We start from the raw sequence: 22,290 nt of genomic DNA, 5'->3' as shown, positions 1-22,290 counted from the left end.
TTCATGTGTGCACTATTTGTGTGAGGCTGTCCTAAATTTCAAATGCCACCACTATTATACAAGATGTACTTATAATCTGAATAAAGTGCACTAGTGACTTTATCATATTCCTTTATTAATAGTCAGATAGGCAGCACTCACTGTGATAGTTTTCTGTCGAACTTCTGTCCAGGGTGTTTAAGGCTGCCTTTACATTTAAGACATCATCATACAGTTCTGGTTCTTCAGAGTCAATTCTGCGAAATCAAGGCGATGCAAGCATTACAAAAACATTGCTGCTGGAATATTTATAGCTATGGTTTTACTGTATCAAAATCAATTCAAGATAATGCAACCACTTTGTTTATCTAAATTTATGGGTTTCGGTCATCACTGTTTGTTGTGGAAGTTGAATGTAAATGAAAGTGAGTTGAAAGTTACCAATACTCTGCAATATAGGACCACATATTGCACAATCAGGAGACCCTTGCCCGACACAAGACAACAAATACAATACACTGATAGAAATTACCACCATAATACTGAAGCGGTTACTTAGAAGATGAAGTTGTGAGCCCCTTCAGCATAAAATAAGAATATGAGACAAATATTGAAAAATTATGTTTGAAATGAGACAGTGGTCACTGAACCTCTACAACAGGAAGTGAGCCTATCATTTATACTTGAATGACCCAGGAAAGGACTGGACAGCATCCCCATATATACCAAAATAAGTTTTCTTTGTTTAAGCACAGACCGTTTCACTCATGCAGGCTTTCTCAAGACAAAACCATAAAACAGATCCTGAAACTAACCCAGTCCAGAATGTTGCAGCTTAAAATGTAATTTAAATATTTCAAAAATAGAGGCTTTTGTTTAAGTCCTAAGAACAGTTTTGACTTTTACGATTCAATTTCATGATTTTCTGTTGCCCTGCAGGTCTATTAACTAAGACCATTTCCAGTCTCAGTGTTGCTTATCACAAGATTTCTTGCTACCACTTTTGTTTTTGTGTTAAACATTAAGTTCCCTTGTTTCAGAGAAACAAGACACTGGAAAGAAATGCGGACTGCAATGGTTGTCAAAAAGAGTGAATTGTGGCTACAAAGGATCATATGCCCACAAGGCATACCTGGAGTGCAGGTACTCTGCAGGAGGCCTTAATGAAGAATGACCCGGTGCCCAGAAACCGGCTCCGAGTACTTGAAAGATGTAGAAATGAGAAGGGCCATTTTTCCCAGCACCAACAACTGATTGACAGAGAATGACTTGGACAAATTGCTGAGACTTCCCCAGGGAGGGTGCACCCTCAGCAATCAAGACATCCAGGTTTGTTTGGATTGGAGATTATGTCATGAAGAAAAAGGCTTCAGAGGGACCTAGTGTAAAAGGTATCTAGCCTTGAAGAGCCCTACAGCTTCCAAGCCTAACCACGAATAAGGATCTTGAGAATGAAAAAACTGAATAAGTCCAAAGGTCTTCTACAGAGGCAAGGCAGTAAATATACCCAGAGATGAATGCACCCTAGTAACTATGAAATCCTGATTTGTCCTGTTAGATCTATAGGCACTACAACTGATATCATCAATGGGGACTTGACAATCCGCTTCCTCAAAGTCTTCCCACTAAAGGTCTTAGAGCTCCAAAAATCTTTTAAGACACAAGGTAAGCATGTTGACTGCTGTGATCCACTTGACATACCTCAACTTCCCTCCACAGCAATTTCTATCAAAATAAAGCCAGGTAGTGGTCAACAGAGAACTGTGACTTTCAATTGCAGCTTTTTATTTTCTTGGTGCTTTTGCCCTAAAACGTTAACACTCTTATCTCAGTTTCCTCATCAAATTTTGGTGTTTATTTGCATTTTTATATTTTTCTCAACTGTTTTGGGAAATGTATTCTATTTTTTTGTTTGTTAATGTCAGAACCCTTTTCAAATGGGCATGATGCAAGCAGGAGCTACTGGGCACCAACGTAGAGGCTGAGGCATTTTACTCCTGATAACTAGGGGCCTGTCCTACTATTGGTCTTGAGCAACTAGGTCAAGTACCCCTTCAACACTCTCCATGGCAGCCTGAATCGAGGTGGGACCCAGGCCTCTTGGATTGGTAGGGAGGTGGATGAAAGCAGATAATTAGCACCAACAAATGATTGCCCAGTCAAATAGTTGCTTTTATGAAAAAAGTAGTCTTTTTATATGAAGATCAAGTGCAATACAGCATGCAGCATCATTCACACATCTCCCAAGGTCAGTACTCTAGTGTAAGCTAAGCAGGTCAGAGTCCCACTTAACCTTCAATTGCTATCTATTATTTCCCATTCCCGATAGGTGACATCCAGGTTAGGCCCAAATAGAAGTCTGAATTTTAGTAGTCCCAATCTGACTCTTCCAAAGTCAAAAGTGTAAAAGTGCCTATAGTGCTACGAGGCCAAACAAGTTCCCCGGGCCCAGCAAACAGTCTTGTCAACAGTTGGTCTACTGGAGTCCCTGAGAGCATTCCTCACTCATACACTTGAGGTCTCTAGCAGCTGGTGGTAGTGAGTTGCACTCTCTGCCTTGCAGGGACAGCAGTTCGTTGTCCACAGTGCTCCCTCTGAAATCACTGTAATTTCCTCTGATCCCTCTCACAAGCAAGGGGCAATTGTACGTTTTCCAATGCTTCAGTTTGGGCTTGGCCACTCTCAGGTCACCACAGTGGCCTTCAATCTCCACATCAGCAAAACCAGATCACCACTTTGTTCTTCACGGTTCACCCTCTTGCATACGGGGCTGCCAACTTTACGCTGCCCAAGGGATGGACCAATCAACACAGCAGCAGCAGTCTCTTCACTGTAGCCCTCTCTGGCATATGGGGTTGCAGACCTTACTACACTTAAGGGCTACACCTCAATCCACATGGCAGTAAAGCAATAATGGTCACTTCACAGCAACCCTCTCTAGCAGGTGGTTGCTGACTAGAGTCCACACCCTGTGACTACTTGATTGGTACAACAGCTGTTTACTTACATGTCAGTTTGGGGGTCCCCAAACTGGAAGTTATTTCCTCCAAGCGCTCACTGGTCTTGAAAAGCAGGCAAGTTATGGTGCTCCAGGTTTCAGGAGAGGTGGTCTTGGATTTCCCTGGGTGATGTCCCTTCACCCAGCTGGGAGAATAATACACCTTAGTCCCCAGTCCTGGTAGAAATTAGAAACCTTGCAGACCTCCCTCTCCTTGAACTACAGCTTGATTGGCTGCTTGACAGCTGACAACTTTGGGGTTCTCCAGCTCCCCTTCTTATAGACCATTTCCAGGAACCAAATGTGATTTAGGGTCTGAGTCTTTGAAGTCTGTGTTCGGACGGCTGCTTCCTTTTGGCGTGCCCCATGCTCTGTCCTGTCCTTCCTCCTGCAAGGGGTCCGTCACAGCAGGGCTGACTAAAGATCTGACAGTCCCTTAACGCAAGCCATGGGAGGGTGTAGACAGCCACAGTGATATGTGTATCAGGAGATTACCCCACGGCCTCATCCCTACTCTTTAACTGACTTGTTAAATAAAATGCTGTTTTATGCACATTTGTTTAAAGTATAAGTCGGACACAGCGTAAGTGAAACGAGAAATGGGGACTATGAAGACATAATTACCTGCCACATAAGATGGAGTGCACCAGGGCTAAGCCAAGGGCCCTAATGAGTATGAAGGACATTTATTTCATTATAGTGCCAGCCTCCCATGTAACACTAGGAGGACACGCAACTACAATTTTGGAGGGTAAAACATGCTTTGAATTTTCTGTCCCTCCTGCAATGCTATTTGTTACACACTGACAGCCCGTGCTGAAGCTGTGCACGGGGAGGGCTGAGGAACCAAAAGCAGCCCTGGCAAAAATGCTCAAACCAGCTCCCCTCTCTTAGTCTTTGTGTAAGCTCTCTTTCCAGCCATCTATATATTCTTTCTCTGTCTGTCCTCTTTCTCTTTCATCTCTGATCGCTTTCTCTCTACCTTTCCCCTCCCTCATCTTCTCTCTCTGGAAGACTCCCCGTGCCTACAGCAACTGATCTAAGGGACCTGGGGAAAGGAAACAGGGACCATGAGCGGCCCAGGGCTTTGGAAACCAGGCTCCAAAGGCCCCATCCTACCAGGGAAATGCCAGGTGGAATAAAATGCTAGTCCGGCCCTGGCTGCACACACCCTTCTAAACTGTCTTCAGTAGCAGAGAAATACTAGAACCAAAGTTGCTTTCACTTTTTTTGTTAAATTGGCTCTTTTCACCGTAGATCAGTGCCTTAAGACACTCATGGGTGAGTAGTGAGCTCTACAAATGCTTTCATTGACTGACTGATTAGTTGTTTTGCTATCAAGGAAAAACTAAGAATTTAACACAAATCATCTGCAGTCCACTCAGTTTGCATTAATTTGATTTCGTCCAGGTTAAATCCATGAATGACTTTCTTCTCAGTTTCACTCTCCACTCTTCCAGATGCAGATTTCTCATCTGGTGTCCCTCGGAAAAGAAACGGGGAGCACCGGTAAGTGTAATGAGCAACTTGTATTGTTCATCAACTATCTTTTCTTCCCTTCTTGGAAGTAAGTCTGTGCGTCTTCGTGTCTCTTTTTTTATACCTTTCCTCAATTGTCTCTCTTTATGGTTTTATAGGGACCTTATGTACATTCCCCTCTTTCAATTCCTTTGTAGTACTCTCTCTCCCCTTTTAGGTTAAGTCGAGTGCCAGAATACTATCTCTTGCACTCAAAACGCTGGACCCATTCCAAGGGAAACTGGCAAAAAAAAAAAAATCTGATTTAACAAAACACCATTTCAAAACTCTCCTGTTTTAACTTAGTACTTATCCCCTCGTAACTGGTGTCTATTGTCCCTAAACTTCTGCTTCAACTAGACCAATATTTCCGGCAAACAAAAAAATAACAAAGATTTTACTTTGGTAAAATTCTCTTTTGCTTTAAGGTAGTTACTGCTCTGTGGGACCGCAGACAGTCTACCACCCCCTACCCCAAGCATTATACTGTGCAAGCCACGGCACTTCAGAAAGCGTGGTTTCACCATTGCTCATTGCACATCTTCTGCCCCTTCTTAACCATACCTCCTCTTTTATGTTCTTCTTCCCTTTTTGTACATGTCTGTTCATCCTGGTGGGTAAACAAAAGTCCTTTGTAGGCCGAGCATGCAGGCCCACCGCACACCCATCACTATCACTCGTTCATGGGCTTGCCTTTCAAAAATCCTTTGTTATCTTTGGTAAATGCTTTATGTTTGCCTCTCCTTGAGGCGGTTTTGTTACTGCCGTGGCTATCGACCCCGTTACATGGATAATTGCACATTTGCCAATATGTTTGACTTCTATTTTCCTTTTGTGTCTCTCCTTCGCGCTCATGCTCATGGCGGCCGTGGCGCTTGGAATTGACTTGTTTTATCTTGTTTTGCCTTTTTTATTTTTTTTCTCTTCGCTGTGTTGATTTCTCTTTCAGGTGTCTGTGGAGCAGTATTCCAGCAAGGAAACTCAGGTAAGCCTCGGTTGCACTATGCCTATTCTGTCCCCTTGCGAAAGATCTATATAGTCATGCTAAGGAACTCCTGTTTAATTAATGCTTGCATTTCCGAAGAACAGAAAAAAAACAATCCAGTCATACTGGGAATTTATGGACTGGAGGTCTTCCCTGGCCAAGACTATATTTACTCTCGATGCAGGATTCTAGAGCATTTAGATGGGTTCCAGGCCCAAATTGCAATCAATACTTGGCTGCAGTCAAGGGGTAGTCAATATATTGGATGCTGTCTGGATGTACTTGTTAAAGGAAAGGCTCTATCCCTTTTCCCCCCTGTAATTTTGGCTCTATCACTGCAGGTTCATCACCAGATATACTCCGCCATTCCACAGTCAGCTAATTTTATTTTCTGGACCAGGGATGGAAGCTAAACTGAGGGTGGTCAGTGAGGAGCCCTGTGGCACGTTTTAGGTCATGCTCAGTTTACCAATATTCTAGACTCTCACTGCTATAAATTAAATCTCAAAACCTCACTTCCCAGAATTCAATTATATGGTTTTCCTCACTATCCTTACTCCTTGCCATCCATGATCCCTTACCCATCTGTTGAGTTCAACCTCAGCATACTAAAATGCCATTAGGACAGGAAAAGCTATGTACAAAGAACCAAAATAATGTATCTTAACACTCACCCAGCCGATAATCAAATGTGAAAATATTGTGCTGCAAATTTGTAAGGCACTTAATATAATATCTAGAGACCACACAACTATGACTGCTCTGTTTGGTGAAGGGGTATTTCACGGTCATCGTGCTTATTGGGAAAGTTGTTTGGCACTAAATGATAGCATGTATACAAGATGGTGCAAACAGTGTTGCATAAAGGATGATGATGCTACACATTGTGTTTCGTGCTTGCAGCATTCCAAGTATTGTGTTATAGTCACCTGCATGCAATTGGAGAGAATGGTATATACTGAAAACACATGACAGTCATGGTACTGATTCTTCTCTGGATTTGTCTACTTCCTTGAGTTCTCTATTCTTGTTTCAAATGCTCCCCCTTAATTCTCCATCTAACCGTTGTCTGTCCTCTTGAAAGCTGGCCAATCTCTTTCAGGATATCACAGTGCCCTTTCTAGTTAGTCTTAAGGCAAGTGCTCCTCTCTCTGTGTCCTCCTCACCAAAATGTCTGCTGCTCATTCAGATGTACCCACACCTCATACCTGCCCTTCAAAAATCTCTCTTACGGTTTGCATTGCTCTTGCACTACGTTGTGTGGTGCGAGAGAGTCACAAACAGCCTCATATATATAGACCCCTTATTCTATAGCCTACCAGGGTCAGCTCCCAGCTTTATTTCTTCTTTTGCAGAATTCCTAACTACACTTCTTCTAGGTTTCTTATGTTGCGTAATAGTAAGAGACATCAAGTTTGAGCTACGGTCCACACTAGGGGCCAGTCATTTTCTCAATTCCTGCTCTGTCTTGGGCCTTTTCCAAATAGCAGTCAGACAACATGCCCCCAGGCCAACGCTCAACCTATTTCTATCTCCAGGTGACCAGCTTCCTTTTCGCCATGCTCTTCTATAGGCACAGACGAATCACTGTGATAGTTTGTGACTGGTATCTCCCCTTCTGCTCCAGTTTCACATTCTGCAACAGCAAAATGGCACTAGTATACACTTACTCCATCAGATTTTGAAGTCTCTCTTCGTAGTTACAAACACTCTCTCTGACTTCCTTCATAGAAGATCTGAAAGCTGGTAAGCACTTTGATCATCAATTTTTTTGACTTACTTGGTCTACTCCTGAACTTAAACATTCCAAACACCACTGTACAGAAAAAGCCTGAATCAGAGATTATTCCTCTGCCACGCACAATCTTCATCTCCTTATCCGCAAGGAACACAAGAGACTCACTATTTGCTAGGATTCTCACTATGCCTAGAACATTACCACCACTTCTAACAATGCTAAAGACATCTTAAAATTAGTAATTTGTCTTACCAATCCCACTTGCTGTACTAGATCCACTTCCCCGTTTCAATCACAATGCACTCTTGGGTTATTTCCATGATAACCTTGTCAATATCTGCCGTTTTCTTTTTTTTTTTCTACCAGGACTTTTTGTATCACCCCAGACAAACACTACCTTCCTCAGCTCACCGTACTTTAACTTAATTCTTTGTACTCCACATTGCATCACATTTATAACAATCCTCTCTCCCCTCTGGACCATTGTCCCAATACCCTTCTTACTTCTATTCCCAACATATTTGGACTAGTTTTACAAGAGCTAGGACACATTTCCTTATACTTCACAGTAACAGCAGAAGGAAACATGCACGTATTTCCTCTTCATATCAAGATTTTTTTTAAAGAATAACAAATATCCAGCCATGAAAATATTTAGAAAAGAACAACGTTCTCAATTCCCATCAATAGGGTTTTCATCCTCTTCGCACAGTATGGAATAGGCCATGATGGGCACCCTGGATGATCTCAGGATGAAGGCTGAACATGGTAGTATTGCTGCCCCGATACTCAGATTTGTCTGCTGCTTATGGCACAGTATCTTATGACATCTTACTCTTTCATTTCATGGATATTGGCAGTGCAGATAGCACTGTATCCTGGATTTGTTTCTGTTTGAATGCTCACACTCTTGCCATCCATCTTCCTTCCAACAGATGCTGTTTTAGCCAATCATGCACAGCGAGCTCAACCCTGCCTGATCTATACGTTATCTCTTTTGACCAACCTTATTCATTCTTATGGCCTGCTCTGACGAGATTTATCAGCAGCTATCTCTCTGGTAAACTTTTTTCTCGCTTGCTAGAGGTTGTTAAATGGCTGAAGTGTAATTTCCTCAATATTAACACAGAGCTTCTTATACTAGGCAAGGACTCTTCCTTCTGGCCACCACAACTGATGGCCTGCAAATGCAAGACATGCCCCTACTCTGGTACCCGAAGTCCGGTATTTAGGCTTCTACTTCGGCCATTTACTCAATTTCTCCTCTCAAATAAGCACAGTCTACTCCTACTGTTTCCACAATTCATCTGCTAATCTCACTTCTTCCCTAAGCTGTGCCTCAAACTGTGGTCACCATAGTTATTGTCTCACACATGGACTACTCTAATGCTCTATTTGGTTCTACCATTCTCTGCTATAACTAGAATGCCCAGATTTGAAATTGCAACTATTCGAATCATGTTCCAATTTCTTCACTGTTCTCATTACTACACTTACAGGGTCTCTGCCACTGTTTGCTTATCCCCAGCCACATTAAGTTTAAAGCTGCGCATTAGCCTGTTGGCAGTCAGGACTTAGGCCACAGAAGTCCGTGTGCCACGAATGAGCCAGAGGAGGAGGGTTCCGCTTCCTGCTGGAGCTTTACCTAGTGCAATTGTTTATCCCATGGCACGGAACACATGCGGGTCTTGCCCGGGCAAAGCCCAGGCCAAGAGCAGCACCATCATCACCCAGCATATCCCAGAAGAGACAGGGCTGGGCCACCTCTCTTGGCCCTCGACTTTGAGGATTTATTTTCCCTCTCAGATACGAGTGGATGGAAGGTATTACCCGTCGTGTTTTGGTGCGTTTGTGACTTAACTTGGACCAAACGTTTCTCATTGTCTTCACTAGGAAACTCACTGCTGTATTCTGTTTTACAACCGGACATATAGTGATAGTATGGTGAAGAGAAACTCCAAAGTACCATATGGGTGCTCCAGCAAGATGTTTATGTAAAGCTTACAGAATGTTTTGACTCAGTGCTCAGAGGGGGAATCTATCAATTCTGTTTTGGATGTGACTGCAGGTAAGCTTAGGGACTTAGTGGAAGGCCTGTGAAGTTGTTTGCCCTATGTTCAACCTAAACTGTATACCTATTGCCCCCATCCCGAGGAAAACTCCATATCTCAGGATAACTCATCTCCATGCAATAGTGAATCCCAGGTGGCAGCCAAGAGTCCTAATATCCAGTGCCATCAAGGGGCCTATAGTCACAAGGGATAATATTGATAAACTATCGAAACCGATCTGAGGGGTAGGATCAACATATGTTCACACCGCCAAATTAAGCTCCCCCTTAAATGTTGCTTTTGTTTTGTCTTATGTTTCCCCTTTACCACTAACCACAGAAGAAGCCACAGATCAGCTCAAAAAGTTACTTATTGCTTATCCAAGAATACAAACCTCTCTCTAATTTTCACCCGAAAAGTAAACCGGATCAGCCCTAGTGCCAAACAAATTGGGGGTGACTCTGCAGTCAATACTTTCAAGTATTCACATCTGGCACATAAACTAGTCTCGAACAATCAATCCAACAGCAATTTTCACAGCAACATCACTTTTTTTTATTTTTTATATAGACACCTTATACCTGGCTGTATTCCTCCATCTCTTCCTGCAGTTAAAGGGTCTACCAAACAGAATCTGTAGATATCAACATTTCAAATCTTTTTCCCCTTTTGCTAACCCGGATGAGTTAGATTATAACACTTTTAGGAATAAGGGGTGTACACCGATCTCGGAAGCTAAACTGTTGTAGGCCAGCTCAACCTCTCCGATGGAGACATGATTAAAGAACCTGCTCTGTTGGAATATTTCTGGCTTTAAGTCCAAGCAACTAAATAATGAGCGGTCAATAGTTTCAAAAAAAAAATATGACACTGCTACAGTGCAGGAAACCTGGCCTACTGAATACATTGTTTGGGATGAATACCAAAGTTTGAGCATCCGCACAATGCTCTTTACTAGTGACCAAGCTTGGCTAGGGGTAGGGGCGTGTCTGATTAGTTTGGTTAGAAACTTGGGGGCGTTCAAGGTTAAACCAATCTCATTAACCCATACGGGTATTAAAGTTGTCTGTGTTATAATCCCCAGTAGTTTTATTTTTTATTTGAATGATTTTATAATTCAGTCAATATGCAGAGCATGGAGGGAGACGTTGATACACTTTGTTTTCGGTTTTAAAGAAAAGAGCTCTCGACGTCTATAACAATTTTAATGTCATTGCTATGGCGGGAGTTTAAAGCTAAACATTGGGCTAATGTTACTTAACATAACCCCTTTTTAATCTGGGAAAGGGTGGGCAACACCTCTAGAGCCGACAGCAGGGGTACGAAGTTATATAGGTCTCTACTAATAAAATCCAATGGCTAACGTATTTTAAGAGCAATATGGTATTCCTGGGAAGAACTAACGGTTTACTTTCCCACATGTGATTGTCAATGGCGAAGACAAAAGGGTTTGAAAATTATTCCTGTCTTTTTTTCAGGGCACGTCGGGAAGGAAAGGTACTTAAAAAGCCTACTGTTAGGGACTAAACCATGATCCAAACTTGTGATGGCGCGGAACCATACTTCGATTTTGTTAGAGACATATGGTAATGGTCACCGTTAACCAAATTTTGGTTAGGCACCATTAAGAGCCACTTGTGTTTTCCCCTTAGCCAATATAACTCTGCAACTATTCTAATCTATCCTTGTGATGAGGTTTCCACCCACAGCCTGATGCATTCTGTTGTCTTTTGTAAATATTGTGTTCCGTTCGCGTACATTTTTATTGTCAATTCACAAAAATCACTTGGCTTTCATCAGCACAAACCAACACGTTATTTCTTACGCATGCCCCGTGAAACTGGTGGCTGTTTAAAAAAATGCTATTCCTGCAAGAACTTCAAAAAAGTAATTTGGTTGTTTTTAATCCCCATTTTCTTCTCTTAAATAATGTAATGCATTGTGTTTTGAACGTGTTTTTATGATTGCCATAAACCAAATTAGTAAGCTTACTGATTGATTGATTGAAGTGTAAAGCTTTGTGTATTATACACTGTGACTTTCCCTGCTCAGGTTAAACTTTTCTTCAACGGAGAGCTGTACACCACCTCGTGCTGTCTTAGATCATCTAATCACCTTTTGATTATCCCAATGATGAATCACTGCCGAGTTGGGGACCATTTTTGGGTGGAGACTTTTCCGACGTCTTGGTATCTATGTGGACTTATAACCACGCCCACCCGGCCCCCATCACTGTCACTCGTTCATAGGCCTGCCTTTCAAAAATCCTTTGTTATCATTGGTCAATGCTTTATGTTTGTCCCTCCTTAGAGCGGTTTTGTTACGGCCTTGGGGGCCAACCCTGTTACATGGATAACTGCACGTTTGCAGACATGTTTGAATGAGAGCAAACTTTTTTCCTTTTGTGTCTCCTTCGCGAACACACTCATGGCGGCCATGGTGCTTTGAATCGGCTTGCTTATGTCAACTCTGTATTACTTTCCATTTTTCCTTTTGTGTCTCCTTTTGATTTGCCAGACTGTAAACATTGTGCTTTTTGTAAGCTTCATTAAGGTATTCACATTTCATTGGCCATCTAAAACGGTAAACACTGCATATGTTTCATAGTGTAGTCAAGCAAGTTGTAAATAGTGCTGTCTGTCTATCTCATGGTTAGTGATGTAAGACAGCACGAGGGGAACCGCTGCCTGTTTGTACAGTGTGTTTAGTTTGGGATGCCACATCACAGGCAAAGACACTGGACTACTGTATGGTGCTTAGTGTAGGCAGAGAGCGTGTAAACACTGGGATGAGACAGAGAGGAAAAAGCACTGACCACAAGCTCTCCACTGCTTGTATCGTGTGCTTAGTACAGACAGACACGCAGAAACGGAGGATACAATGCACTGTTTGCACCATGTCCTTAACGTGGACAGACGCAATGAAAAGCATCATAGGTTGCATAGCTTGCACCGTATTGCTTAGGGCGGATAGGCACACATGGAGGAAACACTGCACTATGGCGCAGTAAGTTATTATTGGCAGGTAAAATGAACCAAAGAAGGCAGTGGACAGGTTACACCATGGGCTTAGTCAGAAAGGCACACAGGGAGGAGACAGTACTGTGTGCACAAAGCTGTTATCTGCAGATATAATGGACCGAAGGAGGCAGTGCAGAGGTTGCACCATGGGCTTAGTCAGACAGGCACACTAGGAGAAGATAGTAGACTGTGCTGAGTGCTATTGATTGGCATCTATAAGAGACTGAGGTTTTTAATTTGTGCATAGTGTAGGCAGACAGGAGAGATTGCACTGTTTGTAACATGTGGGAAGGCACTCATGCACTGCATGTGACAGTCACCTCTCACTGTACTTAAACTTTGGAGAAGTGCTGAATGTTATGTATCAAGCAGAGACTTGTAACATGCTCTTGGATCCTGGGAAGATGGAGTACCTGCTTTGGAGATCCTACACTGAATCAATTCTGTTTTCTTAGCCTCCGCACCACTCTCACTTCCCTTCCTTGGCTCTATCATTCTCCTCTCTCATACTGAATTTCCACTAACAATAGTTTTCCATCTTTTTCTCCCAAACCTTACCCTTTTATATCATCCCTTCAGGCTTTCTCCACCCCTTTCCTTGCTTAACAGTTACTTTTCTTTCTCTGCTGCGCCTCACCTGTTTTCCCAGTGTGTTTCTTTTGTTGCTCTTTTCCTTTCTCCCTATAATTAGTCTTCTCTTTCTGTGTCACCGTCCACCTCTCTCTGCTCCTTTCTCTTTCTGCCCTTTTCTGTCCCCTACATCCTTGTTGCTAAAGTCTTTATCCATTTTTAGGTCGAGCGCTCAAGCACTTTGACCTGTTGTAAGTATTGTGGGCTTTTAACCAGGCCTAGCTCACACCCATCACTTTCATTCGTTCGTGGGCTTGCCTTTCAAAATTCCTTTGTTATCATCGTTAAATGCTTTACTTTTGTCACTCCTTGGGGAGGTTTTGTTACCGCCTTGCAGAGTAACCCTGTTACATTGATAATTGCACGACTGATAATATGTTTGACAGTGAGCAAACTTCTTTTTTCCTTTTGTGTGTCTACTTCGCGCTCACAGCAGCCATGGTGCTTTGAATCGGTTCGCTTTTGTCAACTAATGTTTTACTTTTACTTTTCAATTTATTTGGCAAGAAAATCCAGTTAGGAATTCACAACGCCAATAGCTCTAACTGGAGCAAATGCAAGACCGACTGCATTGCAAATGCTTGCTTCTTTTTGAAAGCAAAGGCACAGAACTGCCCTCCTCTCCACTTCAGTTTAAATGATAATCATTTGGCCATTTGTAAGGTTTTAAGGCAAATCTTTGTTTTCTTTTCGCTAGCCTTCTTATTCGCTTTACTATGTGCTGCGCAATCACCACTGTCCCAGCTCCAGGACGCCCTTAAGAGCGACAGTGCACTTTACAAGAAATCTGTGGTAAATAACCCACATTAACACAGAAGCTTTCTTCACAAAGTGTAGTTTATTCGACCTACACAAGCGGTGCGGTGCCCACAGCTTCGTCTTTTTTCCAACCGTCTTTTTTTTCCGTTCGCGAGCACGTTCGGAACTCGAGTAACGCTCGAGCTCCCTTCACGCGCCCGCACTTATATTACACATCCCCCTTCGTCATCATAATTTTTTTTAACAAGAACACAACAATATTAACCACATATTCAAAAAATCATAAACTGTTCAAATTAAACAAGAACATAAAAAGAATTAACCAATAGCTCGACTAAAGCTAAGAGAAATACATTTCAAGCAAGATTAATTTTTTTTTTTTTTTTTTAAACATAAAAATTAACTAACTCAAGAGAGGAATACATTTCAGGCAATATAAACAAAATCAAAAGTCTTCAATTCAATTTCTCGCCATCTCTCACGTAGTCATTCAGATACGCAAAGAGGTCTTCTCACTCTACCACTTCCCTTCGTATATTCTGTCTTACTTTCTTCATTCTCCACACTAGTTTGTCCCTCCAAACCCTCCATGCTATTCTCATCCTCATGTGAAGTGTCAGCATCCGGTGAATCCGCTTTCTCACCACCTCCCCCAGATAACATAAACCCACTGCAACCTCCATCTCCATTAGTAACGATAATATTTCCTGCACTTCCACCACTTCTCTCATATAAGGCCACCCTCCTTTTGTTCCATATAGTGCCATTCGCCAAAACAACACTGAAATTTCCTACGTGTTTAACCTCAAAAGGACCGCGAAACTTTGTCCAACCTGCACCCACTCGTCCATCCTTGACTTTCACCCAATCACCAACTTGTATACCAGAGTAACCTCCTGTCAGTGACGTCTCCCTTTGACTTCCTGGTTTGATTCGATCACCCTTCAACCAACCAGGCACTAACTTTGATCTGGCCTTACGCCCTCTCATGAACTCAAATGGTGTTCTACCCTTATCTCTCAGCTGCGTGGTGCGATGAGCCCATATCGCCTCTTGCACAACAGAACTAACACTTTGGTTTCCTCGCACAGCCAACTGAATTGTACCCTTGACCATACGATTCATGCGTTCCACAATGCCATTGGCTTGCGGATTGTAGAGTGCAGTACGTTTATGGGTGATACCATGGGTTAACAGAAACTCTTTCATCTCCAAGGAGATTAACTGTGTACCATTGTCAGTAATGAGTGTATGGGGACACCCTTCTCTTTGAAAAAAACCCTTTAATACTGAAATAGTACTTCTTGTCGACACTTCCCTCATAAACTCAACCTCCAACCACTTAGAAAACACATCCACCAGGACTAAAGCAAATAATTTTTCGTGGCCCAAACCAGGCAATGGCCCAACAAAATCCATACAAATAGTGTGCCATGCTTCCCCTGGATCCCCAATATGTCCCATCCAAGTTCTTTTCCCCAGCTTTAACCTTTTTTCACTTTCCTTACACTGAACACACTCTTCCACCCATTGAGCAGTTTGCAAATCGACCCCTGGCCACCAAAAGTTTTCCTTAACCCTTCTTTGAGTCAGTGTTTGTCCCAAATGCCCTTCATGTGCCAAATGTATGATTTTCCTCCGTAACTTTTCCGGAGGTACAAATCTGTCACCCCTCATTATTACACCCCCATCCCCCAACGACAACTCATCTAGAACCTTGATGTAGGGCCTTACAGATACTGCCACAGTACTCTCTCTTCTTCCTCCCTCAACAATCATTTTACTCACGCACTGCATTACCGAGTCATCCCTCAATCCTTGCAACCATTCTTCTTTAGAGAAAGCTGCCACACCATGTTGTAACAATTCCTCCACCAACGCCACCGCTCCTTCTTCTCCCTTCAAGAATTGTGCCTCCCCATCAACCAACTTCCAATCCACAGCCATGCGTGAGAGAGCGTCAGCTTGTATGTTCCTCCAACCCTGAATGTATTCCACGTTGTATACATACTCCTGCAATCGAGCTGCCAATCTGGCCAATCTCGCAGAACCCTTACCCGCACCACCAGCTGATAAAACCTTGACCAAAGGTTTGTGATCAGTTCTTAACTTAAAAAAAACACCCCACAAAAATGTTCTAAAATAGTCTACAGCCCATGCAGCTGCTAAAGCCTCCCGCTCAATCACAGAGTAGTTCCTCTCACTCTCAGTGAGAGAGCGTGAAGCAAAAGCTACCGTCCTCTCTTCACCGCAGTGAACTTGAGACAGAACTGCACCTATACCAGACACACTAGCATCGACAGTCAGTATAGTGGGAGAAGAAGTCTCAAAGGGTACTAAAATCTTTGCAGTACACACCTCTTGCTTAATGTTGTCGAAACATTCTTGCTGCACTTTTGACCACACAAAATTACAACCTTTGCGCAACAATATTCTCAACCCCTCCGTTTTGTCAGCAAAATTGGGAACAAATTTGGCGTAATATTCAATGAGACCCATAAAGGACCTCAACTCATCCTTGTTCTTTGGTGACGGAGCGAGTTTGATTGCCACCAACAAATCTTTCTTTGGTTTCACTCCTTCACCCGAAATGGTGTGTCCCAAATATTCAATCTCTTTGGTCAAGAAAACACACTTCTCTTTTCTTAACGTTAAACCCACCTCCAAAAGTTTCTTTAATACCTTCCTCAAAATTAGGTTATGTTCGTCAATAGTTGACGCAAAAATTAAAATGTCATCCTGAAAAAATAATACATTAGTGAAACCCTCAAAAACATTTGTCATCATACGCTGAAAAACACTTGCAGCTGAAGATAATCCAAAGGGCATTCTGACAAAACGGAAAGTACCATCCATGGTGATAAATGCTGTAACATCACGTGAATTGTGGTGTAGTCGTATCTGATGATAGGCGCTTTTGAGGTCTAATTTTGAAAAAATAACTCCTCCATTTAGCAACATAATGAGTTCATTGATGTTCGGTAGAGGAAAGTTGTCTGTCACAATGTTTTGATTGACACTGCGTAGGTCCACACAAAATCTCAATTGCCCATTAGATTTCCTCGTAATGACCACTGGCGAAGTCCATTCTGGAGATTCAACCGGTTCAATGACTCCGTCCTTCAACATATCTTTCAACATCTTGCTCACCTCTTCCCTAACAACAATAGGTACTTTCCTCACTTTGTGTTTCACAGCAACGGTACCTTGTTTCATACGAATCTTATGAACATAACCCTTTAATTCTCCCAACTCCTCTCGAAACACCTCCCCCACTTCCTCCAGAATCGCATTGACATCTCCATCATCCACTACCAAGATTTGTTCCTTACCTCTGGGATTCACAATTATATTCAAGTCATATTGATGCATCCAACCCAAAATTGGTGGCCCAGACTCAGCCACATACACTTTGCCGAAGGTTTCTCTTGATTTGAAGCCTATGGCAGTCGAAAAGAAACCCAAGATCTCAATTTCCTCCCCTTGGTATCCCCCAGGACATATGTCTTTAGGCTTCAATACAATCTGAGGCCAGTTCTTCATGAAGATATCTTTGGGAACTATTGTGTATTTTGATCCAGTATCCACCATCAGCTCAACCCTCACCTTTCCAACAGTGAACCATGCTTTGGGCCTCCTTTCTCTCTTACCGCAGTAACCTTTATCAACCTCGCCTAGGCTAAGAATGCGGTCCACCACCTCATCTCTCTCCTCACACACCGCCACTCCTTTTGACTTTGACCACTCAACGCACACATGCGCATAATGACCTTTACGCCCACACTTTCTACATTCCTTCCCCACTGCAAAACACCCCTTAAAATCACTACTGTGTAAACTACTGCCACATCTGTTACATTTCTTCTTATTCGCATACATTTTCTGGGTTTTCAGAACATCTTGTGTTTTCTTCTCTACCAAAGCCACACTGTTACTTTTGTTTCCCACATCTCCCACAATCTCCTGGAAGACTTGTTGCTCCCTACCCCCATTGCCATATCTTCCCATCTCCTTCATGCAAAGTTCAGACTCTTCCACAACTTTTGCCATGTCAACAGCATCTTTTAAAGAAGGATTCTTAGCAGCCCACAACCTTTCTTGAATCTTTCTGCTCTTACATTGAACCATTAATTGATCCCTAATCATCTCGTCGCACATCTCCCCAAAATGACATTTAACTGACAACTCCCTTAATCTGGATACAAATTCTTCAATAAACTCTCCCACTCTCTGTGGTTGTGTATAAAACTTGTATCTTGACAAAACCACATTGGTTTCTTTAGCAAACCTATTGCTCAATGTTAATCTAGCCTCCCTAAACTCATCTGGAATACGTGCCCCATTGTCTGTAGCCATTGGCATAAATTTGAACAACCTTTGCGCCTCTGACCCTATACAGTTCAATAAAATCGCTTTTTTACGTGCAGGAGAAAATTCTTCACTGTCCAACGCCAACAAATAGTTGTCAAACATGTCTATCCAGTCCTCCCACTGGATTGTTGGCGTACCTGGATGTGTAAGAAAACAAGGTGGTGCAGTAATTGAGACGTGCTCCATTGCTCACAAAAACAAAAAAACAAAAAAAATGAGCCCAGACGAGATCTTTGCAATACTGTGAAGCGTAAGACACTTATCCACGTCGATGACTCCAACAATCCACCGCTAAAATCAAGTCACATAACAAAAAATACACGGAAATTCTCACCGCCAACAATAACAGTTTTAAAGATGACTTCTTCCTTAAATTTAAGGAAACCAGCAGGAAAAACTACCAATTTCTAGGGTGGCTTCCCCCTAAACTTCTTGCTGGTAACTGGTCACTTTTCCTTTAAAATCACCAGCAGCCACTCGTAGTTCCAGGAGTGCCTTCACCTTTAAAACACTCCCCTTTAATAAATCCACAGCAGCTCTTTCCAGGAGTAACTTCACCTTTAAAACACTCCCCTTTAAGCAGCTCTTTACAAAACGCCACGCCTCTTTCTCCTGAAAGAGGGCGTTGTTCCTGAAAGGCATTCGTCAGACATCAGCCTGCCTGAAAAACATCGCTCGGTAGGTCGATAACTTCGTAATCCTCGTCGCCAAAAGAATGTGGTAAATAACCCACATTAACACAGAAGCTTTCTTCACAAAGTGTAGTTTATTCGACCTACACAAGCGGTGCGGTGCCCACAGCTTCGTCTTTTTTCCAACCGTCTTTTTTTTCCGTTCGCGAGCGCGTTCGGAACTCGAGTAACGCTCGAGCTCCCTTCACGCGCCCGCACTTATATTACAAAATCATTCTTAGCCAATATTAATATTACCCCCGAAAGTTTCACTGTTTTACTACTTTTCGTTTTTTTGGGCACAACTTGCTTTAAAAACATATCTACACATCTGCACACAAGATCAAAAACAACAATAGAAGGCCTAAACACGGGGTTTCCCCGAAATATCAAAAAATACATTTATTTTCACATTTTTAACAGTCAAGAGCATGACACAATTTAGTCTGTTAAGACAGACATTACAATTGCAGGTACATCTTCAATATCTACCTGCTGTATTCTCTGTATTAACTAAGAACTAAGTAACTAAAAACTGTCTTGACAGCCTTACATGAAAGTACATTTGTACTGTTGCTTCTTCTATAGTGTTGGATTAGGATGTATTGCAGGATCGCAAAGTTAAATATTCTGAGTGATCTGATTCAAGAGGCCGACACATTTATTCATTCAGTAGCGACAGAAAGGAGACAAATCTGATCTATTCAATTTTAATGTGGGGTTAAAAAGCTGTATTTACAGAGCTACAGTAAGTAGAAATTCAGATATTCCAGGGAAATTTGTTAAACTGCCTTATTAGTTTTTGGGATCAAAGGCAGAATAATTATGAAACCTCTCTTGTGGCAGACTGGTGAGCAGCACTAGAATACAAATGCTGTGTTTGACATCCTTCCATATCGATCATCATTTGCACTTTTTCTAAATATGAAGGATTGAAACTAGACAATCTAATTGGAATCAATTCTCAATTCCCGTTTCTCACCCAAGGAGGATTGCTGAAGGGACCGCTTTTACCAGAAATGTGTTTTAACAAGTCATAACTGTAGTACAGGGCAGTCTCATTCTGCTGAAGACAAACATTGTGGAGAGGGGACAAATTGCGTTCTGCAAATACTGAAGACCATCTTAAAAACCCAGCAAGCTCTAATGCAGAGCCAGCACCGACAGAACAATTCTGGCATGATGTGGCCCTAGCAGCCCATGTCTGAAACAATCCAGGCACTGGATACTGTCCCACATTTATAGGGATAAGAAGGCTTTCTTAGAGCATAATCAAAAGTAGAATTTGCAGTAGAGGTATTATTAGCTTGACACATTGAATGTGCATTATTCAGTATGTCTTTATAAGATCTAGTGATGAAGCGGACATGGAGCACTTCAAACTAAACCGATGTGCAGATTCAGGTGTAGCTTTATGCTTGTAAGAAAGTGGGACCCACTAGTGAAACATGCTAGTTTGTTTGATATCGAACCTTTGCTGTGACAAGTGTCACACCTAACAGAGCCACAGCCACTACAATAATTAATGATAAATTAATTTGTTTAGTAACCTCTAGTGACGTATTTTTTAAAAATAGATTTAGCTGAGGGAAGAGGTCCTGGGCTAGTTGCTTGACATGCAAGCACATGGTTGTGCACATCTGTCAGCTGAGAGATATGGACCGTTGCCTAACTCAGTTTAGCATCTGTGAGAAGGGAACGATGAGAGGAGACTAAGACCCACAGGCACTGTAGCATTTCAGACTGGTAAAGTGTAACAAATAAACCTTTACTATGCACTACATGCGTAAAATGGGGTTTAATGTATGTGCAGATTACCGTACTGCACGCAGGTCAGCATTGCTGCAGTGTATGAAAATTAGTGGATCTGGAATCTAAATATGAGATATGTTTTGACATATATGTAATGATTTCAAACACTTTATAATCTGGCATATTTCTCTGAGCGAGCTCGTAATGACATAATGCTTTAAGTTGCCTTGATGTATAACTCTGCTGCATCAGCCGACATAATAGGCCAATTCCAGGTGGATTAAGCATTTCCTGTTGGTGGAAGGGTGTATCATGGATTCTGCAGAACGATTTTGCTACATGTATTTGCTAATCTAGAAGTGAGTTACTCAGGCCGCTCAACGGGAAGGGCCAAATTTATGTCTCTGCTTTTTAGAATTGGCTCTCTTTAAAGAGATTGGCAAGAAAAAGGCAGGTCCAGTGTGAGTGGAGACTGGATTAGAGGAACCTGTGCCACCGGGTTTAAGTAAGCTACCATCTTTAGTCCTACCCGAGTGCAATACATAAGCAGGCCGACAGTAGGCTTCTACCTGTGGTAGTGACACAATGCCGTGGGTGGAATGATGTGGCACCACAGTGTTGGGTGAGTGCTTCCCCAATCGTTAAAAACTCCATCTTACTTTTTAAGTCATTGCAGTCTCAAAAAGTGGGGAAGGAGCCTGCAAGAACACACTAAAGATCGTCCTGGCTAATGGACCCCCGTCAGAAGTGCAACAACCCCTGGCTTGCACTCTGGATCTTGTGGGCTCTCTCCTAATTGGTCGCACCAGCTCCCTGATGCCTTCTCAGAAGCAATAGAGGATGAACTTACTGCAGACTCTCATAGAGGGGCTGCACTGGAATTCTGATGGACTAGTTCCATTTTAGGTGCACGAGGATCAGGTATTACAGACTCTTGCACACAAATACCCTATAAGTGGCAGAAGTTATGGGTGGCTGTGTAGTTCTGCCGAGGAGGGTAGTCTGTTATGGAGTACATTAGGGCTATTGTCTAAAAGACCTTTTGTTCAGGAAATAACCAGCGCTAGACAGGATGCAAGTCCAGGCCCCTGCAAATAAGCCACCACTAAATATAACAAAGCAGCAGTGCTGAGGATGATGCAAAGATGATGGAACTTAGAGGCCAATGGTCTTCCACCGCTTGAGTGTGTTCTTGGTGGCTGACGAATGCCACCAGGAGCCAAAACACTGTTGCAAACGGTACAGAGGCGCTTGGGACAGACTGATGCTAAAAAGCTAGTTATGTTCTGCATTGTTGGAGTTGCTGTGGGTGACTGGCTGTGGGGACACCAAACCCACAGGAAAACCCAAAACACAGCTGAATTAGGCCTCCAAGGAACATGTTTTACGTTGGGTCACTTGGGGACAATGGTACAAGGCTGAGCTCTTTAAAAGAATTATACAAAAGAAACAAGAGCCAACACTGTAGTTAACTTGGAAGAAGTTATTATTTACAATGAGAAGGCAAAACCAATTACTTCTCCCTAGCATTAATACATACCATTTATCCAGAACAATTTGAAATGAAATACATTTAACGCACGCAGAAAAACAAATATAAAAATGAGCAATTACCTCTAATAAAAAACTGGCACTGCACAAACATTACTTACATCAAAAACATTTGACAATAATACACATTCAAGAACAAACAATAACACATCACATTGAATAATCAAATTAAAATTCAGGTTCTGCACCAATTTGAAAAAGAGGGAGCTCGAGACTAACTAATTCGCAAAATTTTAAGGCTCCTGCTTAAAGAGCAAAATAGCACTG

The 22,290-nt window shown here is 42.3% G+C and overlaps 1 protein-coding gene across 5 annotated transcripts in view; it reads right to left on the bottom strand.

Annotated features, from left to right (window-relative positions):
- The window catches only part of FYB2 (FYN binding protein 2), a 408,342-nt gene that overhangs the window by 204,820 nt on the left and 181,232 nt on the right, over positions 1-22,290 (bottom strand). For all 5 annotated transcript variants that reach the window (XM_069232598.1, XM_069232597.1, XM_069232596.1 and 2 more), the window contains exon 5: positions 142-236. In XM_069232598.1, coding sequence (XP_069088699.1) covers positions 142-236 — 95 coding nt within the window. The remainder of the gene's footprint in view (positions 1-141; positions 237-22,290) is intronic.

The sequence above is a fragment of the Pleurodeles waltl genome, chromosome 4_2 (assembly GCF_031143425.1).
Source record: "Pleurodeles waltl isolate 20211129_DDA chromosome 4_2, aPleWal1.hap1.20221129, whole genome shotgun sequence".
NCBI classification, from domain to species: domain Eukaryota; kingdom Metazoa; phylum Chordata; class Amphibia; order Caudata; family Salamandridae; genus Pleurodeles; species Pleurodeles waltl.
The sequence above is the reverse complement of the archived record's forward strand: the minus strand, read 5'-3'. Positions and strand labels throughout refer to the sequence as shown.